The sequence below is a fragment of the Anser cygnoides genome, chromosome 10 (assembly GCF_040182565.1).
Source record: "Anser cygnoides isolate HZ-2024a breed goose chromosome 10, Taihu_goose_T2T_genome, whole genome shotgun sequence".
Lineage (NCBI taxonomy): Eukaryota > Metazoa > Chordata > Aves > Anseriformes > Anatidae > Anser > Anser cygnoides.
Window position 1 is genome coordinate 3,941,476 of NC_089882.1, and position 24,518 is coordinate 3,965,993.

The 24,518-nt window shown below is 59.2% G+C and overlaps 1 protein-coding gene and 2 long non-coding RNA genes across 7 annotated transcripts; 1 reads left to right on the top strand and 2 right to left on the bottom strand.

Annotated features, from left to right (window-relative positions):
- Positions 1-675: 675 nt before the first annotated feature.
- LOC106036753 (uncharacterized) lies at positions 676-13,501 on the bottom strand. 4 transcript variants are annotated; one of them, XR_010834004.1, is made up of 3 exons: positions 5,081-13,471; positions 4,240-4,271; positions 676-3,761 (listed from the first exon to the last, which is right to left on the bottom strand). It is a non-coding gene; the product is annotated as an uncharacterized lncRNA (long non-coding RNA). The 4 variants fall into 4 exon arrangements; XR_010834003.1 differs by having other exon boundaries at positions 5,039-13,471; XR_010834002.1 differs by lacking the exon at positions 4,240-4,271 and having other exon boundaries at positions 5,081-13,501.
- Positions 13,502-16,674: 3,173 nt separating this feature from the next.
- On the bottom strand, positions 16,675-20,728 carry BHLHE40 (basic helix-loop-helix family member e40). Its single transcript, XM_067003335.1, has 5 exons — positions 20,415-20,728; positions 20,198-20,267; positions 19,927-20,034; positions 19,164-19,287; positions 16,675-18,226 (listed from the first exon to the last, which is right to left on the bottom strand). The coding sequence occupies exons 1-5, from the start codon at positions 20,492-20,494 to the stop codon at positions 17,367-17,369; spliced, it is 1,242 nt and encodes a 413-aa protein (XP_066859436.1). The 5' UTR covers positions 20,495-20,728; the 3' UTR covers positions 16,675-17,366.
- LOC136791626 (uncharacterized) lies at positions 19,115-24,506 on the top strand. Of its 2 annotated transcripts, XR_010834006.1 has the most exons (3): positions 19,115-19,246; positions 21,472-21,779; positions 23,317-24,506. It is a non-coding gene; the product is annotated as an uncharacterized lncRNA (long non-coding RNA). The 2 variants fall into 2 exon arrangements; XR_010834005.1 differs by lacking the exon at positions 23,317-24,506 and having other exon boundaries at positions 21,472-21,811.
- The last annotated feature ends 12 nt before the right edge of the window (positions 24,507-24,518 follow it).

The following is a 24,518-nucleotide window of genomic DNA, read 5'->3' on the forward strand; positions in this document are numbered from 1 at the left end:
CTTAGAAGCTGGCGGTGCCTTCCAGATCAGGCATCCTCCCTTACCGAGGGGGGAAGGAACTGGTGCAGCTAAGCAGGAGTTTTGTGAACAAAGTGGCCCTGACTGGGACTCTTGCTTCGCAGCACCAGCAGGTGGGGCCTGCTTCCGCTTCTGGATTTTCAAGTCCAACTTAAAGTATTAGGAACAGAAAAGCAGGCGTGCGGTAGCGTATGCAATATATGTGTCACCCTCGTGTTACAGACGCTCAAAGGAAAGTGATAAGGCTGACAGACACCATCATCACCTCTGCCCAGAGCTGCATATCCCTTTGGCAGCAGCTGGAGCCTAATACGTTGGCAATCTCAGCTCAGGTGAATCAGACCTACATCAACAAACCGCCTGTTCATCCACATTAAATGCCATCCCAGCCTAATGCTGGACTTTTATTTTTTTATTTTTATTTTTCCCCCCTTTAATCAGTGGTACTCTGCGATCGCTGTTGCTGGCCAAAAGCAGACCACAACAAATCAGGTAGATTCCTCCCCTTCTCCCCCCCATACAGCAGCTGGGGCAGTTTCTAAGTACTCATACTAACAGCAGAAGACTCGTTTCTCTTTCTGCACCACTTCCTTTTTCTAAAGAAACAGCTGAAGAGATGGACATCAAAGTAGCTGTAACAAGATCTAAGGCTGGCACGCAGCCTGTGACACCTGGTGTGGCCGGGCGCACTGGGGGCAGTGACCCGTGGCTTCCCGCACTTGTACCCAGGGCTTGCTTGCTCTTTTCTGGGACTTTTGGGTACTGCCACAGTGGAAATACTAACAGAGTAAAGGAAGGATTTCACTGTGTTTTCCCCACACCTTTTCTCAGAAAGAAAGTTGTCTGTTGTGCTATTATTGTTTGAGCTAAAACAGAAGTATTCCTTTGCCATTAAAAGTGAGAAATGCATTGAAAATTAAAACATAATTTGTATTTTCTTAGAGATATTTGAATGCTGATAGCGTGCCTTTCAATCCTGCCTCCCTTCTGTCGCACAGGACAGCGTAAAGCCTTTCCCATCCTGGGGAGGAGGGACGCAAAAGGGGAGGGAGGCACTGGCGAGGGAAGCTGAGGCCGCAGGCAGCGCTGCGACGCCTGCAGGAAACCCAACCTGTACACCACTATCTCGTTCCCCAGCGTCTTGCATACTTGGCTGAGGGACGGGCTGCGCTGCCAGGTGGGTGCCTCCTGGGGCTCTAGGTTTTCCTGATCTCCGAGGGGACTGCCCATAGGTGAGCCCAGGTGGAAATCCTTGGGCTGCCACAGCAGTGAGGCGACCTGGCATCAGGTTTGCCAGGAGGAACTGCCTTTCGTGCACCCCTTCTGCCTTCTGGTACCCTAGCAGGCTGGAAACGTGGCAGCTAAGAGGCTGGCAAGATGCAAGTTTTTCCATTGCTGGCAATGAAAAAGATAAATGATCGCAGTCCCTTTAGCATTCTGACTTGGTAGATGCTGGCAAACACTTTGCAGCGTGAGCTGCTGCATGCAAGTGATGACCTTCAGGAATGCTGGAGTCTCCCCGCGGCGAGGCAACAGGAGCATGAATCAGCAGAAGAGAGAGGGGAAAAAATGATGGTTAAAAAAGGAGCCTGCTGTTAGCAATAAGTTTTTTTAAAAAGTTTCCTCCTGGTTTTCCAGTCAGATTTATTAGCAGAGACCTTGGCACTTGCACAGACCCCTGTAAAAAAGCCAGCCCATGCTTGCAGATTTATTGCACAGTCAGGGCCTTCGCCAGCTAAGTCACACCATTTCACCCTCTCTACAATTTAGATTTAAAATCCAAAAAGAAAAAAAAAAAAGAAAAACATTCTTCCAGTGCTAAGTGTAGCCACCAACAGTCTCCAAGTGAGCCTCTGCAAGAAGGGCACGGAGCCCTGAGCCTCCAGATTGGTGCAGACACGTGTACTACTGAATTTAGAGGAAGCCAACACCAAGGGAAAACCCACAGCAGCAGCCTCCTAGAGGTCCTGGGGGAGGCCCTGTGCCTCAAAACGGCATTGTTTTCCTTCCCAGGGCTTCTGCCCGCTCGCTGCGAGGGTGCTGGTCACATAGATCACGGAGCATAGATGGCCCTGTGGCACCATTGCTGATAAATCTGGGCACCTGTGGTTCGGGTTCCTCTACACGTTTAAGTCCCACCAAGGCCACCGGTTCTGTACCTCAGCACCCTCTGGCCGTGGCCCCTCGGCACCACCTGGGCACGAAGCAGCATGGAGCAGCTCTGCTCGGCCTGCTCCACGCGTCCAGGCCCTCGCAGCCCGGGTCACGGTCCCCTCATGGCCTGGACCCGCTCAGTGTCACCCCGTGGGGACACCCAGCACCCAACTCAGTGTCACCCCGTGGGGACACCCAGCACCCAACTCAGTGTCACCCCATGGGGACACCCAGCTCCCCGGGCGGGCAGCGGGGTCTCCGCCCTGTGCCCCCGCAGACACCAGGAAGCCGGGGCTGCTTTGCCCTCCTCGAGTATTAATTTTCTCCTTTTCTCGCCCCGCTTGTCCCCGGCAGGAGGCCTCTCTCCTGTCCTTGCTTGGCTTATCCAGCAGGTGGGGGTGCAACCTCACCCAAACCGTGCTCCTCGCCTGGGGCCTCCAAAGCTTCAGCCTCAGCCTCGCCCCGGCCTCACCTCACCTCACCTCAGCCTCCCCAAATCCCCTCGCCCCCCAGCACATCTCTGCAGCACCCGGCATAAATCCACAGCGAGGGGTTTCATCGGCCCCAGGTGCCGGCAGGAGATGGCTGGGGGCACGCAGCGACACTTGGCCTCGTGTCGCCCCAGCGCCTTTCCACGTTGTCACAGACAAGGGGGAATAATCCTGGGAATTGGGTGAAGCTTCAAAACGAGGGAGCCGGAGGGGTGTTTGTGCCCAGCTGCCGTGGCTGCGCAACGTGCCCGAGGGACCAGACGGTCTCATTTAATACTTTTTAATCAGTGATATTCAAAGTGCCTCACAGAGCGTCATGCAGTCGGGGTGCTGAGGCAGGGGCAGGAAAAGCCACGTGCCCAGAGCCAGGCACAGACCCCAGGCTGTGGGCAAGGTGAGGTTTCTCCTGCAGGTCCACAGACCATGAAACGATGCACAGGGAGGCGTCGGGCTTTGCTCAGGTATCACTGCAAGGCTCTCTGCCATGGAGAACCTGCCCTGCCCTAAAGGAGGGCATGTCCAGGTGCAGGGGCCAGAGTCCCTGCCCTTGGTTTGGGCAGCAGCAGCAGCTCATCCCCGGGTACGAACATCCTCGCTTGAACCAAGCCCGCCGAGCTGCGCTGATTTACACTAGCCGAATTCCTGGCTCGCCGCCACAGTACCTAACAGCAGCCCTAAATTGGCCAGGAGGAACTTTCCCTGTGTCAGTGCTGGAACCAGGAGCAGAAGGGAGCACCCAGCTCTGAGGAGGAAGAAGTCTCTCATCCATCAGATCCTGCATGCTCTGGTTTTCCTCATTGTCCCTTGCTGTCTCCTCTGGCAGTTGACATTTCTGGGAGCACGGGCATCTCAGGACGCTGGACACCTCACGTGCCATCACGTTGGAGCTGTGCTCCAGGGTTGTTTCCCACCAAATGCTTTCTTTCTTTCAGCCACCCAGTTGTTTTCTCCTTGGCTAAGTCAGCTGAAAACAGAAACAGTCTGCAGCCATGTTAGTTCTTCCTGCTTTGTATGCATGAGCAGGAAAGGGAATTTAGGATTTTACTGTAATGCCGCACACAAAAGCCTGCTGCAGAGCATCGCTGATTATCTCTTATTCTACAACCAAGAAAATAAGAAAGAATGAAAATAAGGGAGAGCCCAGTGCGTGGCTTCTGTGCCACACTGCTCCCAGGCTCCTCAGAAAATCCTCCTGGTTGCTCACGGCCCTCCTCAGTGGCACATTTGAGCATATCACAAAAACTAGTAGGGTTTTATTTTCTTTTAATAACAAAGAAATGCAGAAGAGGAGCAATGTAATGATTTGCTTGCTATCACATCAGAAAGCTTTGGCTCAATTTAGCAACAAACCTGCCCAGCCCCTAACCTTGAGGCCTCCCCACACCGGGCTGTTGCTGTTGCAGACAGGTAAACACTGCAGATGTTTCATCGGGCAATGCTGGGAGTGACAAAGCCACAACAGTTTCATAACTGCAAACAATACATCCCAGGTCATAGGAGTCTGAGACGGAAAAATTAGATTTAGATCTGGGAATTAAATTAGCAAAAGGGATGAAAAAGAAGAAAAATGCCTCACATCCAAGCACTCATCTTTGGCAGAACCCATCACTGGAAAAAAAAAAAAAAAGAAAAAAAAAAAAAAACACGTTATGCTGTGAATTTCGCAGATAGCTCTCTCGCACGATGGACTGGACCGAACTCGTTGTCCTAAACTCCCTGAACTTTGAGGAGTTGATGCAGATCCAGATTTAAAATTTCCACTGGGGCTTTTCTCATTAAAATCAGAAGCAGAAGGATCTAGTTTCCCTTCAGAGGCTGTACCAGATATTAATTTGCCCCTTCTCTCGGTGTGTGCTATCCACCCCTCTCTTTATCCTTTCTCAGTTTATGTGGGTCTTGACCTAGGGCCAAAGCAGCCCCCAGCGCTCCCAGACCAAGCGGGCTGGGGTCCCCTAGACCCAGGGCACTCCTAGTTCTGAAAATCTGGGCTCCAGAATTTAGTGCAGGAATCTGCATACAGATTTTTCATAAACTTAGTCCCAACTAAAGCTCATCTGATGGTGCAGGCACTCAGAAACCACGGTTAAAAAGAGAAGAGCGTGGGGGAGAGGCGATGTGGGGGCTGCACGCCCCCTCCCCAGCCAGCCCTGCTGCAGCACCACGCACACGACTCGCACAGCCTAAATCCCACCACGCCTTTTTCCCACCAGACCGATCCTGCTTTATTAAACTAAAGTGCAAGGGCACTAGCAAGCTGCCTGTTTCCTTCACGACAGTGTGTACAAGCAACCTAATCCACGCACCAAGGCTCCTGAAAACCCTGGGCTGGGAATTCCCAGCAGCTCTCCCTTCCCCTCCTGCCAGCTCACGATTACCTTCCCTCCTGGGGCACCGAAAGGAGAAAACTCTGCAGGCACCTGCCAAAATGCTCCCGCTCCATAAATCCTAGAAGACCCCAGCTAGAAGGAGAAACCATGAAATTACAGAACAGCTCGGATTGGAAGGGGCCTTAAAGCTCATCCAGTTCCACCCCCCCTAACACAGGAGGCCTGGGTGCTGGGTCAATTAATTGAACGGCAGACTAATTAGCACCCAGATTCGCTAGTTAGAACAGCTCGTTTGGCTGACATGGCCAAAGGCTTCATGTCGTTTCTGTCTGTCCTGACGAGGCACGGGGGGATCGGGCTGTCGGGAGGCGAGGGATGCTCGTGCCTCCCGCCTGACCTGCCCTTCACCCCTGCCTGGCAGGGCAGCCCAAAAGTCTGACGAAAGAGAAAGGAAGTAAGAGTCAGTGTTAAGGCAGCGTTTAATTTACATGAGATAAGCGCCTTCATGTAGCAACTAGACATCGGGGCTAATTGGCATAGTCAGGCAGCCCGGTGTCTTTTGTTACACAAGGCGTAATGGTCCTGTTGGAAGGGATCAGAACCAGCTTCGCTGTTAACGAATGTTGCAGGCTGGAAGGGTGATGTTCTACATCCTATTTCTCAGGAGGGAGGAAGGAAGGAAGGACACGTGAAAAGAAAAATAGCAGTAAATGATCCCGCTTCATCATTTTTTTTTTCCTGTAACCCTTCTGGCCTTACAAACAGGAACTTCATTTTAACCTAAAAATAAAACACGATGCCTATTTAACAGTTGCAGATGGGTGTTTCCAACTGTGCTGCTAGGTTTCAGCCCCCTTCTATATGCAGCCTGAGCGAGGCATGGTAGGAAAGTGCCTCGCTTTGCATTTGCTATATTTACATATCATCGGTTATCGGGAGAACAGGATGTCCCAGGGGGGCTGAAATCGGATACGCCGCGCTCTCCGTCTCCGGCCAGTTCAGACGCGGGCCCTGCTGGCTCGCCGGCCAGCCTGCCAGCCCCGCTGCCACGCTGCTGCCCCCGGCCCCCAGCTGCCAGCGGGCAGGAGCTGCCCTCGGCCCCTGCCTTCCTCCAGAGGAATCCACGCGTGGGGCCGAGGCCGAGGAGAGGCGCGCGGGGGCGGCGAGCTCGTGTTTCTCTTTCTGCCACACCTTTTTTTTTGCAAGGGCAGAGCAGATTAATTCTGCCTTCAGCACAATCACGCCTGTATTTCCCTCTGCGCTTCGCTTTTCACAGTAAAGCCCCAGCCGCCTTCGGGAGCGTTTCGGTACCTGGCGGTGGGGCGCGAGCAGCAGGAGGTCTGAGGGCAGAGCCAGGCACCTCTGGGGGCTGGCGAGGGGCGGAAGGGGCAGAGCAGGAGAGGGGGCAGAGGGGGCCGAGACCCCCTCTGTCCCCTTTAAAGACCTTGCGAAGCCCCGAGGTCTCCCTCTGGAGCACGCCCGATGCTCTGCCTACCTTACCACCTCGGGTTTAGATGCCTTTCTCACATGCTGGGCGTAGCTGCCAAGCATTGTGCCTTCCGCACATCACTCCACCTTGATTTCTAACCACTTCAGCTTGGGCTTGGGAGTGGTTTCCAAGCATTCAGCTCACCCATATCTTATCCACGCTGGTTTCCTTTATGAGCTGCACCCACTACAGGGCCAAAGCTTTAAATGCAAACCCAAACAAATATGTGGTAGTGCTTCCCATTCCCACTGGGCTGGCCTGGAGTGGGAGTGGAGTGACTCAGGAATACCATAAAGGAAAGTGAAATAGATCCACCCAGAGCCGACGATAGGATCAGGGCAGATTAGTAGTCTTGGATCAGATTCAAGGGTCAGCATAAATCTTTAATCTTTGCAAAGTCCTAGAGACTCCCTCCCCTGCACTCTGTCTCACATGCATGCACACAAGGCATGACTAAACAGCTCTCTGCGGGGATGGCAGACACTTCAGAAACTCCCGGCTGGTTTTGGTTTGCAAACTAAACCAATAAAGCTGCTGTCTGTTCTTTAAACGTGAGAACTTCCCCATGCAGCCGGATCACAACCCGATGCTCCCAAGCCGTCGGGAAGGGGCAGGTGTCCTGCTGCAGCCTCCGCTTCTGCCAGCGCCCGCGGCTCTCCGCCGGCGGTTCCCCCCCAGCCTGCGAAACGCCCGGCTGCTCGATGCGCTCGGGTGGCAGCCGAGTGCAATCCCCGCGCTGCTTCTCATTAGGCACCGGCAACATGATCTGCCAGGGCGTCATTGCTTAGCACTGCTCTGTATTTGCTCCCCCTGATGCTCCGTGAGCATAATCTGCAGTTACCGGCTTGCACGTGGAGCTGCGAGTGCTTGGCTCAGCGGGGGGGGAGCTCCAGGCTGCCTGGAGCTCGGGGAGCGCAGGAGCTCTGGGTCGCCCCAGGGGGACGCGAGGTGCTTGCTCGCTTTCTGCTCTGCCAAAGCAGCTGGCGATCCGTGCTGGCCAAACGCGGGGAGCCACGTCCCACGTGCATCCCGCTGCCCGGGGCCCCGCTGGATCCAGCAGCTGGGGTCACTGAGCAAAACGCAGAACTCGGCTCGATAGGGCCAGCAGGACCCGGCAGGACCGCGCTGCTCGAGGGGAGGCCGCAGCAGCTGACGGAGGGGTTCCCCCATCGCTAGCACTGGGAGGAACACTAGGGGGGAAAAAAAAAAAGAGCAAAAAGCCCTGGCCTAGTTTTTGTTTCACTGTGCTGGTCTCAAGCTCGAAGGATGTGGTTTAGTGGTCAGCGCGTAAGACAGCAAATGAAAAAAAAAAAAAAATTTCCTTTGATTTAATCCAGCTCGGGTCTGTGCTTGCTCTTCCTGTGGCCATTGGGAAATCACACCAGGGAAAACCCTGCCCTCCGCCAGCTGCAGCAGGGAGGGACGTGGCGCAGGTCCCGCGGCGGCCCCGTGCAGCCCGGCGGGGAGCGCGGCGCAGGGCGGGTGCTGCGAGGAGCCGAGCTCAGCCCCGTGGGGCTGCTGGGGGACAGCGAGGGCAACTTCAGTCCCTGAGCTCTTCGATAGATTTACAGCAATTCACGTCCTCCCCGACACCGCTCCGCGTGCAGAGGGCCAGGCGAGTTCCGTATAAATGAATATTTATACATTTACATAAACATTTTTAATGGGAAATTGCCTAATATGTCTTATTAACCTGCAAGCGCTAGCAGCTGTCCAAGGCAGCCTGGCAGTTCTGCTGACAGTGGATGTGCCGGCGCTGCCGTCCCTCGCAGCCGTAATAATTTCAGGAATCCTTTGACTCATCTTTCTTCTGAGCGGCTCCAGGATCCGCACGGAGATCTCCATCTCCCGGCCTCCTCATAACCGCCTTCGCCTCACTCCTGGGTTCAAACGCCCGCGTTGCAAATGCCTCCTGGCCTCAGGTGCCCAGGTGTTTGCCAGAGCCCGGCTGCAGCTGGAAAACCCCCCTGTGGTCGGTGCCTCACCGGCACGCAGCCGCCGGGGCTCGTGCTGGTCACGCGCGTGGCAGCGCCCGGCCTCGCCGGAGCAAAAAAGGGGATCAGCGGGGCCCCCCCTGGGCACCGGCCCCGACACCTGCCTGTGCCCCAGGGACCAGCGCCTGTCCCCGGCCGCCTTCGCCCCGGGGCAAGCTCCCGCTGGGTCCCAGCCACCAGAGAGGGACGAGCGCCCAAACCGGCTGGATGGGGCCCCCGGGGGAGGGAGAGTCCCACGGGTGCTGCCGGAGGGGATGCTCCGAACAGCTGCCGGCACGCTCGGTGCAGCGGGGCCACGGCTCCGGCAGGCTCAGGGCAGTTTGTGGCAGCTCTCTGCAGTGGGGACACGCTCACCCCTGCAGCCTCTGCGTGTCTGCGCAACCTCGGTGAACGTGCCGAGCCCCGGGAGCAAAGCGTGCCCAGCGCCTGCGAGATCTGGGCCCTGCGGTGCCTCAGTTTCCCACCAGCAGCCCCGGGGATGTCGCAGTGCCACAGCACGGGGACGGGCTGCTCTGCTGCGTCGGGGACAAGCCCCGCAGGAACACCTGGAAGTGAGCAAAACGAGTAAATGCAGAAAACACGGCGGCAGCTCCGCGCAGACGCCAGCGGAGGAAATAACCCAGGCGTAACAACCTGCCCTCGTGCCCCGTCACCCGCCCAGCTGCGTGGCCGCCTGCCCCCTTGCGACACACGGGCGGTTCACGTCTTTCCCCGGTGCGCCACGGCTGATAACTCAGACCATTACACGCAGCTGGGGCTGCACACCCCCAAACACCCCGTGGGGGAAGCTTCGGGGCCGGGGTGGCCCCAGGAGCACATCCCTCGGGGCGAGCATCCCCCGGGGCCCCGCGTGGCCGGCTGGCACGTGATGGGAAGCGCTCGGCGGGTGTGCAGCAGGGGAGGTTTGACTCAGGCGCTGCACACCCACTGCTTATTCATTCGAGGACGTGAGCCGCTGGGCAGAGGCTGAATTTGCCGTGACCTTTGGACGCTCATTTAAACCATGGAAAGGGTGACGGGCAGCCAGCGGGCAGGGAAAAGGAGCGCACGGCCCTTGTGAGGTGCTGCCATCAGCGCCCCCGTCCCTCCGTGCTGGTCACGTACCCGTCCCTCCCGGTGCAAGCTCCTGCTGTGCCCTACGGCCCCAAAGCCAGGCGCAGCGCCCGAGCTGAGCCCCAGCCCAAGGTCCCCAGGGGATCCCACATCCCGGCCCCGTTCCCCCAGCACTGCCAGCTGCAGCAGCCCGGCTGTGCTGGGCAGGGGTGCTCCGGTAGCAGCGGGCCCAAAAAGAGGCTGGGATGGGCCTCGGTCACACCGCGGCACGGCCAAGGCCACCGAAAGCCTTCCTGAGGGCATCATCTTCGAAAGCTGCTCTTCGGAGAGATGGTGATTCAAGGGGAAAGCTCTGAGACAGTCATTCTGGGAAGTTTCCGTTTGAATTGCAGCAAAGAGCAGTTTTTCCATGATAAACAGATGGCTTCAGTTCCCCAGCAGCACGGGGAGGGCCCTGAGTCACCCCGGCCGCAGGGGCTGGGTGCCCGCGGGGTCTGGGACTGGCACGGCCCCGCCGGGATCGCGCCCACAGCCTGGAGGTGCTGGGAGACCACAAGGGGAACTCGGCCCGAGGGCAGCGGGTGCGGGCGCGCAGTCAGACGCCTGCCTGAAATCAAGAACCAGAGAAAACCCCTCCCCAGCGGGCTGCTGACCGCCATGCTCGGCGCCCAAGCCTCCTCCCGGCTCCCGGCGCTTGTTCAGGTTTTTAATTTGGTACCAATTCGCAGTCACCCCGCGTGCCTTGTCCCGACGCAGCGGCGTAATTTTGCTCAGAGGGCTGAACCAGGGAGCGCCCAGCACGGCGCCGTTAGCCTGCACCCCGGGGAGCAGTGCCCCCAGCCTGGCTGGCAGTGCTGTGCTCTCACAGGATGCGGTCCTGACCACGGTCTGGCCCCAGTCACACCCCGAGGGGGTTCAAATGCACAGGGGGAGCGGGAGGCAGCAGTGCCGGGGGTGCCCTCGCCACCCCCCCAGCACCCCAAGGCAACCTCCCTGCCATGGAGCCCCGAGCAGGGAGCAGGGTCCCTCTCACTCGTTAATCCCACGCAATAATTTGTCCTGCGAAGTAAAAGCTGGCTGTGGTCCAGCACTCACCGGGGGCAGGGACAGACCTCCCACCGCTTCCCCGGGGCAGGGGGGAGCAAGCCTGGGGTCCGCTCAGCGCGGTGCCGCGGCAGGGACGGCTCGCCGCGCCCCGCGCCCACCGTGCCGCACGCCACACACACGCAGCGTGCTGCAAGCTCTGCGCGCCCAAAGGTCGCGTTTTGCCACGAGTCACACCGATTCCACGACCCGTGCTAGCGCCCCACGATAACCGCCGGCGACTGCTCCCGTGCGGAATGAAATATTGCCCCTGCCGTGCACCAGTCGATAGCTGCAGTGAAGCTATCCAGGCAGGCTTCCAAGCACCAGATGCAGCAAGATGATAGCGCTGGGGAAGGCCCTTTAACGTTGCCATCACCGTGCTAATGACTCGCTGTCGAGAATAGAAATAAGAGTTAAATCTTCCATAAGCTGCTCAGATCCACGTTCGTGTTGTGTATATCCTCGGGCAAAGCGCCGACACGAACTCCGCATGTACCCTGTGACGAGGATAAGTAATATTCCAGGAATCGCTGTCTGCATGTTCATCAGTGCTTTACACCAGAATTTACCTTTGCCTTTCCCTCTGGCTGCCCCAAGGGCAGGCGGACGGCTCCGGCGGAGGGGAAGGGGGCAGCCCCCGGGGCTGGGAGGGAAGCCGGATGGCAGAGAGCAGAGCAACGACCCATTCCTCTGAGACGGCGCTGGTGATTACGGGCCGTTGTCACCGGTTTGCACCAAGGTGGTGTTCAGAAAAATAATAAAACGGCATCCTGTGCTGAGTAACGGAGCAAAAGGCAGAGGTCAGGGTGGGGACCCAGCCAAGCCCTCCCGACCCGACCAAGCCCGGCGTGCCCAACCCGCACCAGCCCTGCTAGGTGCCTGCGCCCTGCCCGGCCACCTCTGTTTTGTTGGTGTTCCCCGGCCCTCCCTGGTCCTGCAGTTTCTATCGACGCTCACATAGCCACCAGCACTAACCAAACAGTTCGGCTGCTGCACGGTTTCCAAAGCCACCGGGCATAAGGGCAGTATCTGGCTTCATGGAGAGAGGTGCCCAGAGCAGACACACGCCCAGGAGAAAGGGAGATGTGTAAGAAACGCCTTATTTCAAAATTCCAGACGCAAATCCCACCTCCATTTCTCGAATCCCACCGCGAGTGACCTGGGCGGGTCCCAGCGCCGGCCCCTCTCGCCACCCACCCTCAGTGTCCCCCCCGCCGTGTGTAACGGGGCAGAGCCGCCGTGTGCCCCGCCAGCAGTTTTCGCAGGGCCAGCGGCCGCCGAGAGCTACTCGGGTACCTCGGCGGTGCCACCCGGCTCCCCGAGCGGGGCCGGGGAGAAGGCCGGCGCGCGGCGGGTGGCGAGGGACGCATTCCCCGGCTGCCGCAGCGCGCCCTGAGCCAGGGCTGGGCATCGCTAACCCGGGTCACGCAGCGAGGGTCAGCGCCCCGGCTCCTCCGGCTACGGTTTCACAGCCTGAGCCCAGCGCCGTGACTTTGCTGGCAAGAAGCACGGGCGGGGGACGAGGAGGGTGCAGAGCGCCCGGCCTGCCCCGTGCCCCCCCCCCAGCGCCCCGGCCGTCTGCAGGGAAGGAGGCTTGCTCAAGACCGACGGCTTCTTCCACAATGAAGCAGCTAAAGCAGAAACAGCAATTATCTGGTTCAGTCTGGTGCTGCTGGCCTGGAACATGCCATGACAACGTGTTTCTTGTTTCAAAGCCTCTTTTGTACTAGGACACAGTTCAAGGGATCTTGCAATGCCTGCATTTGTAAACACTCGGCACTTGCAGCTACATGCTTTGCAGATGAAAGCCAGGGCAGCGCAGAAGGGCACCTCTCCCCGCGTGGCCATGTCACGGCCGGGGGGCCGAGCCCCCGCTCCCTGGTGGGCCCGGCCACGCTGCCTCCGGGGCTGGGGAGCCCGGGGCCTAGTCCCCTTCTGGGCGCCTGTTCCTGAAAAGTCACAAAAAATGGAGTCCTGAAAGAAAAAAAAAAGAAAAAAAAAAAAGGAAAAAAAAATCACAGCAAAAAATGTGCGTCACTGCAGATTATTTTAGGCCCTGGTCCATGCATAATGCAAATAAGCAGCTCCTGGGGTACATGCCTGTAAAAACCATCCAGTCCCATAGCGCTCAGCTACAGGAGCTTTCCAAACAGGTGGTGAAAAGCTAAAATTATGTGTGTCTGTGTCCTCGCCGGGGTTAGGGAGGGTCCTCGCTTTCAGGAAGGCTCTTATCCCACTGCCACAGGGCTGGCAGAAAACGGGACTGAGACAGTAAAAAATTCACGAGCATTGCTTTCCTTTTGAGGCAGTCCTGTGTTCGTATTCACCAGACCACGTTCAGCATCTCCACGATTTCCTTTGATCTGCTTCTAACCAGGCTGCTTCCTCCTATTCGCTTTTCTCGCACTCTGGCTTTCTTTTCCTTTTTTTTTTTTTGAAAAACGAAAAGAAAAAAAAAAAAAAAGAGTGTATCTTCCTTGCCTTCCTTCAAGGAGTTGCTCGGGAAGCCCTATTTATGGGTTGAAATGCTGCTGAAAGAGTTATTGCCATGTTATTCAGCTGTTGTGCCAAGCCTGCATGGGGATCGGGTTTCTGCTGAAAGGGTGCCAGGCACGTCTTTTTCCAGGAACCAGCAGCCGTATTTAGCCTCCGGCTGCACATGAAAGACTGCAGTCGGAAACGTGACATTGTGTCAACATTTGAGGCAGGTCAGAGCTGGGTGAGACCATGAAAACAAGGCAGGGGAACTCGGCGCGGCCCGCCGCCACGGGCTGCGGGCACCTTGGCGCGATGCCGCCGGGGCCGGGGTTGGGGTCGGGGTCGGGGTCTCCCCGCGGCCCCGTGGCTCCCCCAACCCCTGCCCAGCCCTACCCGGCCCTGCGGGGAGCAGGGAGCTGCCGGAGGAGCTGGGCGGCCCCGGCGAGGGGCACGGAGCCCCCCGGCCCCGCGGGGAGCGGACGAGGGCTGCTCTGCCCCAGCAGCTTCACCTGTCCTCCTGGCGCCGCGCCACGCCGGCGAGAAAATACCCAGCCCGTAATTAGCGCTGGCTTCCTGTACAAATGTTATCTCTTCCACTTGTTTTTTTACAGCTCTTTCCTCCGTCACCGGGTTTCTGAGGCTCCTGCGCGCCCTCCCACCCTCGGCTGAGGTGGGACAGAAGACGGAGATGAAGCGGGGTGAGGGCTGTGGAAACGAGCTGGAAATCCAGCAGTTAACGAGGATCCGAAACGTGACTGCGCTGAGCACCAAATGTTGTCCCCAAAAGGGGGTTAAGTGCAGCTGCCTTCAGTGAGATCAATATTTAGCCGTAATTAAAACAAACACAAGCGCCAGGACGTATGGAGTCCCCAGACACACACATGCAGCAGCCGTGTGCGGGTCGGTCGCTGCGTTATCGCCGTGCGACGCGAACCTCGCGGGGCTCGGAGGTGCGGGGACGGCTCAGCACCGTCCCGCTCAGGCCCGTCACCTCCCGCTGGGTTTTGGGACTCATCTGCACCATGAAAACCTGAAACGCCAGCGCCGTGCCCACGCGCCGTGCACATGTGCGCACGTCCTGTCTGCTCGGGGTAAATTATTAAAGATTCCCAGCGTCCATGAGCGGCACGCAGAGAGGAGGCCACCGAAGGCCGGCCGGGCCGCGATGGCACGCAGCCATTAACCCCATCCACCTCACTGGCGGGGCTTTGTGCCCACGCACCCGGCCCACACCACAGCCTCCGAGGCCAGGAGGAGCCAACAAACACAGCCCAAAGCCTCCCCCCGGACCCAGGGCAGCCACGAGGAGACGGGGCCGAGCTCCTTCACCCGTCTCTAGCAGCTGGGACGAAGCTCCAGCGCCTGGCCTGGCGGCTCTCAGGCCTTGCCCACGGGGAGAGGTTCGGTGCCTTTCCATGGGACGAGGCCGGGACGAGGCGCTGCCTGGAGCCGGAGCCGCTGCCAGGTGCGCGGTGTCGCTCCCGACCTGTTCTGCAGCGGCCTCAGCGAACGTGCGCCGGGCTCTCGCCCGTGGCTACAACGCCGATTAAAAGGGAGCCCAAACGGGCACGACTGGCGACTCCCTTGGCACCGTGGGAGCCGGGCGGCAGCGTGCCGGGGGACAGGGCCGAGGCTCCTGCACATCCCCGTGTGCCCAAGGCGGAGGCAGCCGGGGATTTACCCAGCCCAGGAGCTGTGCAGAAGGGGTGACCCCGGCCCCCCGCCAGCCAGGGCAGCGTCAGTGCGGCGGGGCCCCCCCGGCACGTCCCTGCACCCGCACACCGAGGCTTTGGGCTCGCTGCAGGCCGGAGATGTGATGCTGGCCAAGGGGCTCCGGCCCAGCAAAGCTGCTGCTGGCACCGAGCTGCCCCTTCCTGCCTCTGCACGGCGTCACCCCGGGCCTGACCGGAGCCACCCGGGGCTCAGAGCTGCTCCACAGCCCCAGGGGCTGGGATCCAGCAGCCGGCACGGGGCTGGGACCGTGGTGACCCGCGGTGACACCCCCACACACCTGCCCCAAAGGGCTCCGAGACGTGGGGCCGGGGCACGGGAGGCAGGAGAGGAGAGCAGCGCCAGGGCTGGGGAGCGGAGGCAAAAATTTGGGGCAGCAGCTCGGCGGCTTGCTTTCTCCCGTACCTGGGCGTTCGGGAAGCGCCAGCCTCAGCGCCCAAGCCAAGGAAGCGCCCAGAGGAGCAGGGCAGGGCGGCCCGACCCGCGCCCTGCCGCTCCTCCTGCCGCCCGCCGCGCTGAAGGCGTGCAGGATCTGCCGGTCAGGCCCGAAGAACGCAAAACCAAACGGGGGGAAGGTGCCAAGGCGGCCGGGCTCACCTGGCCCAGGACTGGAGGCAATAAGGGAGGCAATCCCCGATGGTGCGGACGGAGTTCGAAGGACTGAATATCCCCGGCGACACGAGCAGTGACATGGGCAGACTGCAAAGGACCAGCGCGAGGAGCACGGAAAGCCCAAGTCCTCTGTGGGACCCCATCCTGCCGCCAGTCATTGCTGGATCGAGCCCTGCAAAATGACCCTGATCAAATATTTAAAAGCACAGGAGGCCAACCCTTATCTTCCACAGGAAAAGAATTATTTTATTAAGTATTTTTAAACAACTACTTAACATTTACTCGAGATAAAAATATGTACAATATCCCACCTTGAAGAAGGCTCCAAAATATAAACACTGTACCTCTCCCTAGAGAAAAACAAAAAACTCTTCTCTTCAAAAAAAAAAAAGACAACCCAGAAACAAGAATACATTCATATTTCTCACTTCTTTTATGCTCAAGTAGTTATACAAATAATAAACATCTGAAACGTTTTACCTTTTAATATATTTATATAATATATATATATTTATAACAGGATTTTACAAATAAAGGCAACAACTGTATACCAAAAAAAAAAAAACAAAAACAAAAAAATAAACGTTAGAACACAACCTGCAATCAAGCATAGTGCATCTCAACAGCTGGTGCAATGGGAGGATGAAATGAAAATCCATACAACTGTTGTTCCGGATACCAGTTCTCAAAACCAGTAAGGAAAAAAAAAAAAAAAGAAAAAAAAGTAGAGCACTGCACTTTGCAGTGAAGTTTGTTTGTTTTTTAACAGAAAGCCAAATTGGACAAGATGTTTGCCTGCGGTGAAAGACCCCTGCAGCTCTAGGATTTAATGGGACAAGTGTCACAGCCCTAACCCTCTTTGTTTAATGCAGAAATGCGGGCCAGGGTTTGCCAAGGAGACTGAGGAACGTGGATGCTCAGGCCCCGCCGGATCAGGCTCCTTTGAAAATCCCAGCCTTTCGCTTCTCAAAGGCGCTGGCGGGGCAGGGCCGGCGGGCAGCGCGCCGGCGTCCAGCGGAGCGCTCCCCCTGCACCTCGCTCCCGACCTGCCCCGCCGTGCCCCCGCCGCCCCCGGCCCCCAAACGCCGGCGGCGGAGGCAGGACAGCAGCAGGAGAGGCCCCGAGTCAGGTGCAGCAAGCAAAGTGATCCTTGGGATATTTTCTCCCCTGCCCGGCCCAAACTAGCAGCTCAAGTTACAGGAAGGGGCGCGTGTTAATTTATTTATTAGATGTACGCCATGTAAAGCTTCCAAGCAGCATCTACCTTTTATTTATTAAAAAATATATATATATATATATATCAGCAAAGGTGTGGAGAGAAACCCGTCTTAAATCTACCTGAACCACTGACTGTGCACGACCCACCAGTGAGCGCTGCACTGCTCCTCCTGCACGTGCAGGGACCGACCGCCACCAGCGAGCGCCGTGCGCGCCGCGTGCCTCCGGCGTGGCACCGCGGGGGCACCGCCACGGCCCGGCCCGGCGCGGGCTCCCGGGGGGGGGCCGCTGCGCTAAAAAAGCCCTTGCGAGAAGTACCATGGTTTGATAGCCACAGACCCTAAAACCTAGATCTGCCGAATGGAACTATTTTTTCACAGCTTTGAAACGTAATCGCAGCCGACAAAGTCAACTGTTGTTCTGCGGGTGCGGAGAGGGAAGAAGTTAAGGGGTAAAGCATAAAACCCTTTTTTTTTTTTTTTTTCTTTTCTGTCCTTTTGGAAGTAGTTCTGACTAGCTAACCTGGGTGCATCCTTCATCCTTCTCCAAGCTACCTGACAAGTCAGAGAAAAGGGGATTTAGCTTCCTACGCGCAGTGAACCTTATCCCCACACCTCAGTCCAGCCAATGTACAAAAGTGAAACAGTCTCAAACTAAAAAAAAAAAAAAAAACTAAAAAAAAACAACGACAAAAAAATAAAAGGTCACACTGCGCTCAGTCTTTGGTTTCCAAGTTCAACGGAGGAATCTGCTTCAAAGCTTGAAGCAGAGCCGAGGAGTCGATGGGGGAATGGGCTGGTACCGGGGAAGGGAGTCTCTGGGGCATCAGCAGAGGGGGGGAGATTTTGTCGGGGTTCATGAACCCCGTGAGCGCTGCGGCGGAGGCCGGGAGGCTGGGGTACAGGACGGGGACGGACGCTGGGTACCAGCACTTCTCCAGCATCGGCAGATAGGCCGTTGCGGACGGCGGGATCAAATAAAAAGGCAGGCACAAGGGGGGCTGGTGAGCGTGGGGGCCCAGGAAGCCGTTGGAGGAGCCCATCATGTCACTGCCAAAAGGCCCTTCGTCTTCAGGCGTCTCCAGCCTGCTCCTTTTGGCCGGCGGGTCCTCAGTCTCTTGCTTAATAGAGCTTATTCTCTCCTGGACAGTGTATTTGAGATCGGTATCCTTTTTAAAATACTGCTGTTCGGATTTGGAGTCACTTTTCTCCAGCTCTCCCCCGTACCCGCTGTCTGTGTCTGTGTCGCTGCCGCTCTGCTCCCCGCTGGAGTGCGCAAATGTCCTCTGGATCACGGGCACACAGTTCTTCCCGTGCCCCTCGGCCGCTTTGCTCAAGGAGACGGGTTTCTCTTTCAGGTCCACCATTTTAGGAGGGATGTCTCCGGCCTTTCGGCCGGCTCCGCCCTGGAGCACCTCGGAGGCCATGCGGTGCAGATGGCTGACCAGCTGGGACGACTTCAGCTCCTTGCCGTTCTCGTGCTTTGCCAGGTATTGCAGCATTTCCTTGGCACACATCTGGAAACCAGATCGAAACATTTCCTGGCTGGAATCAAGGTTTCTTGATGACAGGTCACCTGAGGAAACATTAACAAGAGAGAAATTAAAAATTAACAGCGTGCCTAAATAGTTCCATTACCAGCTCCAAGGCGCGCTGGGGGCGATGCCAAACTCTCGGTGCCACACAGCGAGCGAGGCAGACGTGACGGCCAGCCTGAATTTTGCCTACGTTTCTGCGCGAGAAGCTGATTTACCGCTTTTACCTCCCTCTGCCCACTTTCACATACGCACTTGCAATTCTGCACTGACTGCATGAGCCCTGGGAACCGGCAGGGGGGAGGCAGCGGCCGCGCGGCGCCCGCTGTGCAGGCAGGGAAAGCTCCGGAGCCGCTGCCCCGGGCGATCCCGCTCCAGGTCCTGTGCTGAGAGCTCTGCTGCACTCCCCGTGGCTGGCAGAGCCGGGGAAGGCTCCTCAGGAAAACTAGATTTTACTTATCAGATTCACGTGAGCGCCACATGTGAAAACAGAAGGAGGAAGTACATCTAAAGCACAATAAGCTGCTACACCGGGTCCCCCTTCGCCTGCAGAGCACTGGCAGCGAGCTTACAGAGACCTGCAAAGGTGCTTATAGAGCAGGTTTTTGTGCGTTTTGAGAAAAAGCAAAGAAACACAAACGGACTCGATCCAAAGCTCTCGAACGTGAATGTAAAGATATGAATGGCTTTGGAGAGAACCTCACAGCAAACCCGGGCTTTAAATAAAACTACTTAAAACCCACTTTAATTTTAAAACAACTGCACAGTGCACTTGAGGCTGACCACACTCAGAAACACATCTTTTTTTTTTTTTTGCGCAAGCTCACAAGCAAAGAGAGAGAAAATGAAGGCGATTAAAAGAAGCGCGTCCTGCCTCCTCCCTTCTCGGGAGCGAGGAGCCACCACAGCCTTTCAAAGACCCGGCAGAAAGTCACCGAGCGCGCGCCGCTTCTCACCCGGTACGGCGTGAATACTCACCCGCTTGTAAACCGTTCTGTAAAGCAATTATTTTCTGCTGCTGCTGCTCGATGAGGTTGGTTAGTGCTTTCACATGCTTCAAGGTAAGCTCAAGAACCACAGCCTTCTCCAGGTGACCCAGGGTCTGAAAGCAGAGGGACAGGTTGGCGCCCGCCGCGGCTCGGCCACGCACCCGGGGCCTGATGGGGCTGCCAGCGTGTCCGGGGCGGTGGGGCAAGGACGGGGTGACGGGGGGCTGGGGTTACGGGGAAGGAAGGGGTGACGGGTGGCGATGGATGGGGCAGTGGGTGGCAGGGGATGGGGCGGTGGGCGGCAGGGGAAGGGGAGGCGGGCATCAGGGGATGGGTCGATGCGCTTTGGGGCACAGGCTTGGAGGCAGCCCCGTGCCCGGGGGATCCCCGCTGCCCCCCCGCAGCCCAGGGCGCGCTTTCTGTGCACGGCGCTCCCCGGCAGGCAGCTGCCAGGCAGCCCAGGGCGGCTGTCGGTGCGCCGCACGGGTATTTTGGGAGCGCCCGGGGGGGCGCAGAGAAGCGAGTCCCCCTCCGTGCCCGGCACCCCCGGCACCGCCACCCCCCCGGGCAGGGGCTCTGCGGGGCTGTGCGGGGCTCCGGGAGCAGGAGCAGGAGCAGGGGCAGGGGCAGGAATAGGAGCAGGGGCAGGAGCAGCAGGGGCAGCCCCGGTCCGTGCGCCCCCGGGGTGGCGGTGCCGGGGTGCGCGGCGGGCAGGGGGCCACGGGTGGGGAGCGGGTCCCGGCGGCACCCACCGTGAGCTTGAGGTGCTCGGGCAGCAGGTCCTTGAGCTGGGCGATGCACTCGTTGATGCGGTCGCGCCGCTTCTTCTCGATGAGCCTGTGGGGCAGCTTGTAGGTCTCCTGCGGGGAGCGGCGCCGGGTGAGCGCTCCGCACGGCCACCCCGCAGGGTTCCGGGGCCGGGGGGGGGGGGGGCTCTGTGCGCGTCCCACTCCCCCCCCTCCCCGGTCCCCGAGAGCCGTCAGAACGGGGCTGGGGGGCAGCCCGGGGTCCCCCGCGCCTTACCTTGGTGTCCTCGCTGCGCTTCAGCCCCCTCCTGGGCTTGTACACTTGGTACATGTGCGCGAAGTCCAGCCTGCACGGGCGAAACGAAAGCAGCCGGGTTACCCCCGGGGGGCCGCGGCTGGGGAGCGGGGTTGGGGGGGGGGGGGGGGTCCTCTCCTTTCCTCTCCTCTCCAAATCCTCCTCCTCCTCCTCCTCCCCCCGAGCCCGCAGCCCTTACCCCGGCACGTCGCCGCTCTCCAGGGCGGGCAGCTTGCCCAGGCAGGCGGGCGGGGGCTGCGCGCTGGGGATGCGCTCCATCCTGCGCGGTGCGGAGCCGAGCCGGGGAAAGGGGAGGGGTGGGGAGGGACGGGGGGGGCCACGAAGGAGCCGCGGGCAGGGCAGAGCTCAGGCCGGGCTGCTCATGCCGTGTCCGCGCCGGCTGAGGAGCTCCGGGAGGCGGCGGCCCGGGTTAAATGCGGGCGAGTGGGTGGACGGCGGCGACGTGCGCTACCCTGTGACTCCCGGCACGTCTGGCGGCCGCCGGGGCGGGCGCGCCGGGCCGCCCCCCCCCCCGTCCCCATCACATGAGGCTCACGTGGAGGCAGAGCCGCCGCCGCCTCGCAACGTGCCGGGAGGGGGGGGGACGGGGACGGGGACGGGGGGGGGCCAGGAGGAGCCGCCCCCGGGGCGCACGGGCTCGGATCCCGCGGCTCGAGGCGGCCCCGACGGCGCGCACCGGGCCCGGGCCGCCTCCGGGTGCGCCCCCGGTGCTGCCCCGGGGGGCGGCCAGGGCACGGGGGGGGGGGCGCCCACCGAGCATCCCCCCTCTCCCCCCCCCCGCGCTCATTTCCCGCGGGGATTTGGGATTTACTCCCCCGCCCTTCCTTTAGAGGCACCCCAAAAGGCGGAGGGGCGATGGGGACGCGCACCCGCGGCGGGGGGCTCGGCTGGAGGGGGTCGTGGGGGGGGCTCGGGGGGCTTCACCCTCGGGGGGCTTCACCCTCCGGGGGGGGTTCACTCTCGGGGGGCTTTACCCTCAGGGGGCTTCACCCTGGGGGGGTTTCACCCTGGGGGGGCTTCACCCTCGGGGGGGGGGCTTCACCCTCGGGGGGCTTCACCCTCGTGGGGGGGTTTCACCCTCGGGGGGGGTTTCACCCTGGGGGGGTTCACCCTCGGGGGGGTTCACCCCTCCTGCGCAGCATCCCCCGGCTGCTGGGTGCCAGCTGTTGCAAAACCGCCGAGCGTGGCTGCGCTGGCTGCCGTGTAGCTGCCAAAGCAAACCTCTCCTCCCGAAGGGCTACGGTCATTTTTCCCTGCCGAGCGCTGAGCAAGTGGAGGCAAGCTCATCAGATAAAAGGCGCACCGAGCGAGATAAGGTAATGGCAGAACTTGAGCGCGCTGCCTCTGTTATCGCCTCGGTCCTGGGCTGCTCCACGTAGGGAGGAATCTGAGGTCAGCAGCTGTTACGTGAGAGCACTGAGAGGCTGGATACCGGAGCTGGAGGCAGCCCTTTCAAGGCTCACCGGCCTCTGAAGGTGCCTGTTGTTACCGGCAGGAATCCCAGGAGAAATTAGAGCCTTGCAGAAATCTGCTGGCTGTAAACGTAAGTTTTTCTTTTAAAAAAAAAAAAAACAACACACAACCACCTCCTAAACTCCTTCCAAGCTCCCAGCTGCAGCGGCAGCAGGCACAGCCAAGGACGGAGCGCAGAGCCCGGAGCGGGCTGAGGCTGCCCCAGGCAGGCTGCTCTTCTCGCGGCTCTGGTCCGAGCCTGCAGACCTGGCGCTGGCTCCGGGATCCCCAGGGGCTGCCGTGGTGCTGTGCACCCAGAGCGGCGTTGTGAGGCCGCTCCGCCGCAGAGGAGGGGGCTCGCCTGCCCAAAACGAAGGGCTGAGCACACATGGGGCAGGGTCACAGCCCCGGGCTGAGGGCTCGCAGCGGGGCTGGCCGTGCGTACAGGCACTCGACAAGCTCGGTGATAACCATCGGAAAAATGGAGCTGATGTGTTTGTCCCCTCCTGCAGCACGGGGGACGGTCACCGTCAGAAATGATGGGGGGAATCGGGTGCTTCATCCTCTTTCTGCCCCCAAGACCCGAGCTGCTACTTTCCAAACAAACGGGGGACAAAATTACGTACGATTTATGCTCTGTCCCATCGCTGACCCTCTGTCCGAGGCTAGAGAAATAATTAGAGCTTGCCGCAGCTGATTGCTGATGAAAAATGAGGCATGGGGCCAACCTGCTCTGCATTTTAAGTTCAGGCTCCCTGTACGTGGACAGTTTCATGCCCATGAATTGTCTGATCCCTGCACGCTCTTTGAGATATTCGGTACATTCCTGCAGTGGGTGGTGAGCTACAAATCAGGGTCAGAGGTAATCCCCAATTATTTAGCCCTTTTACTGTTCTCCTGCTTGCCAAACAATTCTCCATATCGGGATTTACTCATGACCTTAAGGGAAGTTGCCAAGGATTTAGGAGTCCCCCTAAAAAGAGGACCCGAGCGAAGCCATCGCATTCTTGGGCATCAAGTTAGATTGCCGAGCGTTGAATTACATTTTCCCGAGGATCAGCTTTCATAAGCTGGGGCTGATGCAATCATCAATTTGCCGTCTCGATTTTGTTTGCTGAATTATTTCTACGTGGAAGGTTCCTCTGCAGCGTACGGTTAGGGCAGCAGCGAAATGTTTAAAAAGGCTTTAATTTTCTAAAGCCACGAGGAGAGCAGCAGGCCTCCGGAGGCTTGTCTCGGAGGGGCTGAGTGTCACAGGATAGCAGCAGCTCGCGTCCCGCGGGGATTTGGAGTTATTTACAGACGCACGAAAAGGCGAGGGTTCGCAGCTTGCTCCTGAGGGCGTGCTGAGGGGATCGGGTTCCCGCGGCGGCACCTTCCCGGGGCGCTGCCTCCCAGCACGGCGATTTGGGGCGAAACGTTCTGAAAATCCCCGGCACCGGCGCCTGATGGGAGCCTATGTGGGCAGCGCCGGGAGTTAGCAGATGGGTTGTGGATTCGGGCTTACGATAAGGTTACCGAGGGTGGTTTTGTTTTAAAATGTCTCTTACTTAATATATCCGCGAAGGCCAGGCATGTGCCTGTGGCCTGTAATCAAATAGCCGGCTCTCCTCCTCTCTCATTTCCAGCAATCCCGGCTCAGGTTACTGGCACCGGAGGTTAAAGGACAGCCGTGGCTTGGGCTGGAAGCGAAGGGCACGCGGGCGGGCGGCACTGCGTGGATGCACTCCGCTCCCGGCACCCGCCGGGCATCCCCCAGCGCTCTGCAGGAGGAGAAGCGCGCCGGGAGCCACGCTGCCTGCAGACAGCCCTCGTGCCCGGCCTGGCACGTCCCCAGCCGCCGGCACCGGCGTGAGCGGGCAGGGGGGGCAGCGGGGCTCTGCCAGCCACGGGACATGGCTCAGCTGCCCTGCAGGCCGAGCCGCACGGCCCTGCTGCCAGCGCACGCAGCGCGCACCCTGGGGTCCTGGGGTCAGCGGCTGCTGGGAGCCCCCCCAGGTGCTGCCCAGGGCGAGCCCGCAGCCGGAGGGGCGAAAGGGGCACTGCGTGACTTAGCAGCTCAGGATGTGAGGAAGAGTTTGTCATCCGCCGGGGCTCTGCCTTCCTCCTCTGGTAGCCTGCAGGTAGTTGCAAAAGCTTGACTTCACCGTGAAGCACCGTGGTTTCAGCCCGGTGCGTGTCTGACTCACCGTCTCAGCAGCACAGCTGGCCACGCTGCCTCGCGCGATGAAAGGAATCGCCCGCCAGTTAGAAGTTGAGATTTCACATTTCGCGACAGCGTTTCGGGCTACCACGGGCCGTGTTTGGACAAAACACTGGGAAAAGCCAACGAGAGCCGCTCTCCCTGTGGCGTCCTGGGCAAGTAAATGGCGCTGGGTGGCTGCTGGGCACGTGCGTGCTGCGGGCAGGACGCTGGCACCGCGCAGCGAAACTTGCCTGCGGACTATTCAAATGAAAGCCGTTCTCCTCCGTGCGCGGAGATGTTTGCCAGCACTGAACGCAGCAGTGGGAGGAATACGTAGGTGGAAACTATTTGGAAGTGGCAAAATCTGTGGACATTACAATTCATAATAAGAGACTTTAGCCCACTTTGAGACTCTGTTTAATAAAACATCCCTGCCTCGCTGTGACAGCCTGCCCTGCCCCACGCTGCGAGCCAAACCCGGGCGCTCGCGCTGCTTAACCAGCTCCCCGCCGGCCGCGTGCTCCATCGCGTGAGAACGAGCCCTCGGCACGCTCCGCGCACCGCCCTGCGCGCCTCCGCGGCACCGCCTCGAGCCCCGTCTGCAGTCCCCATTGCAAGAGGGACTTTGGGGTTCGGCCGCACACC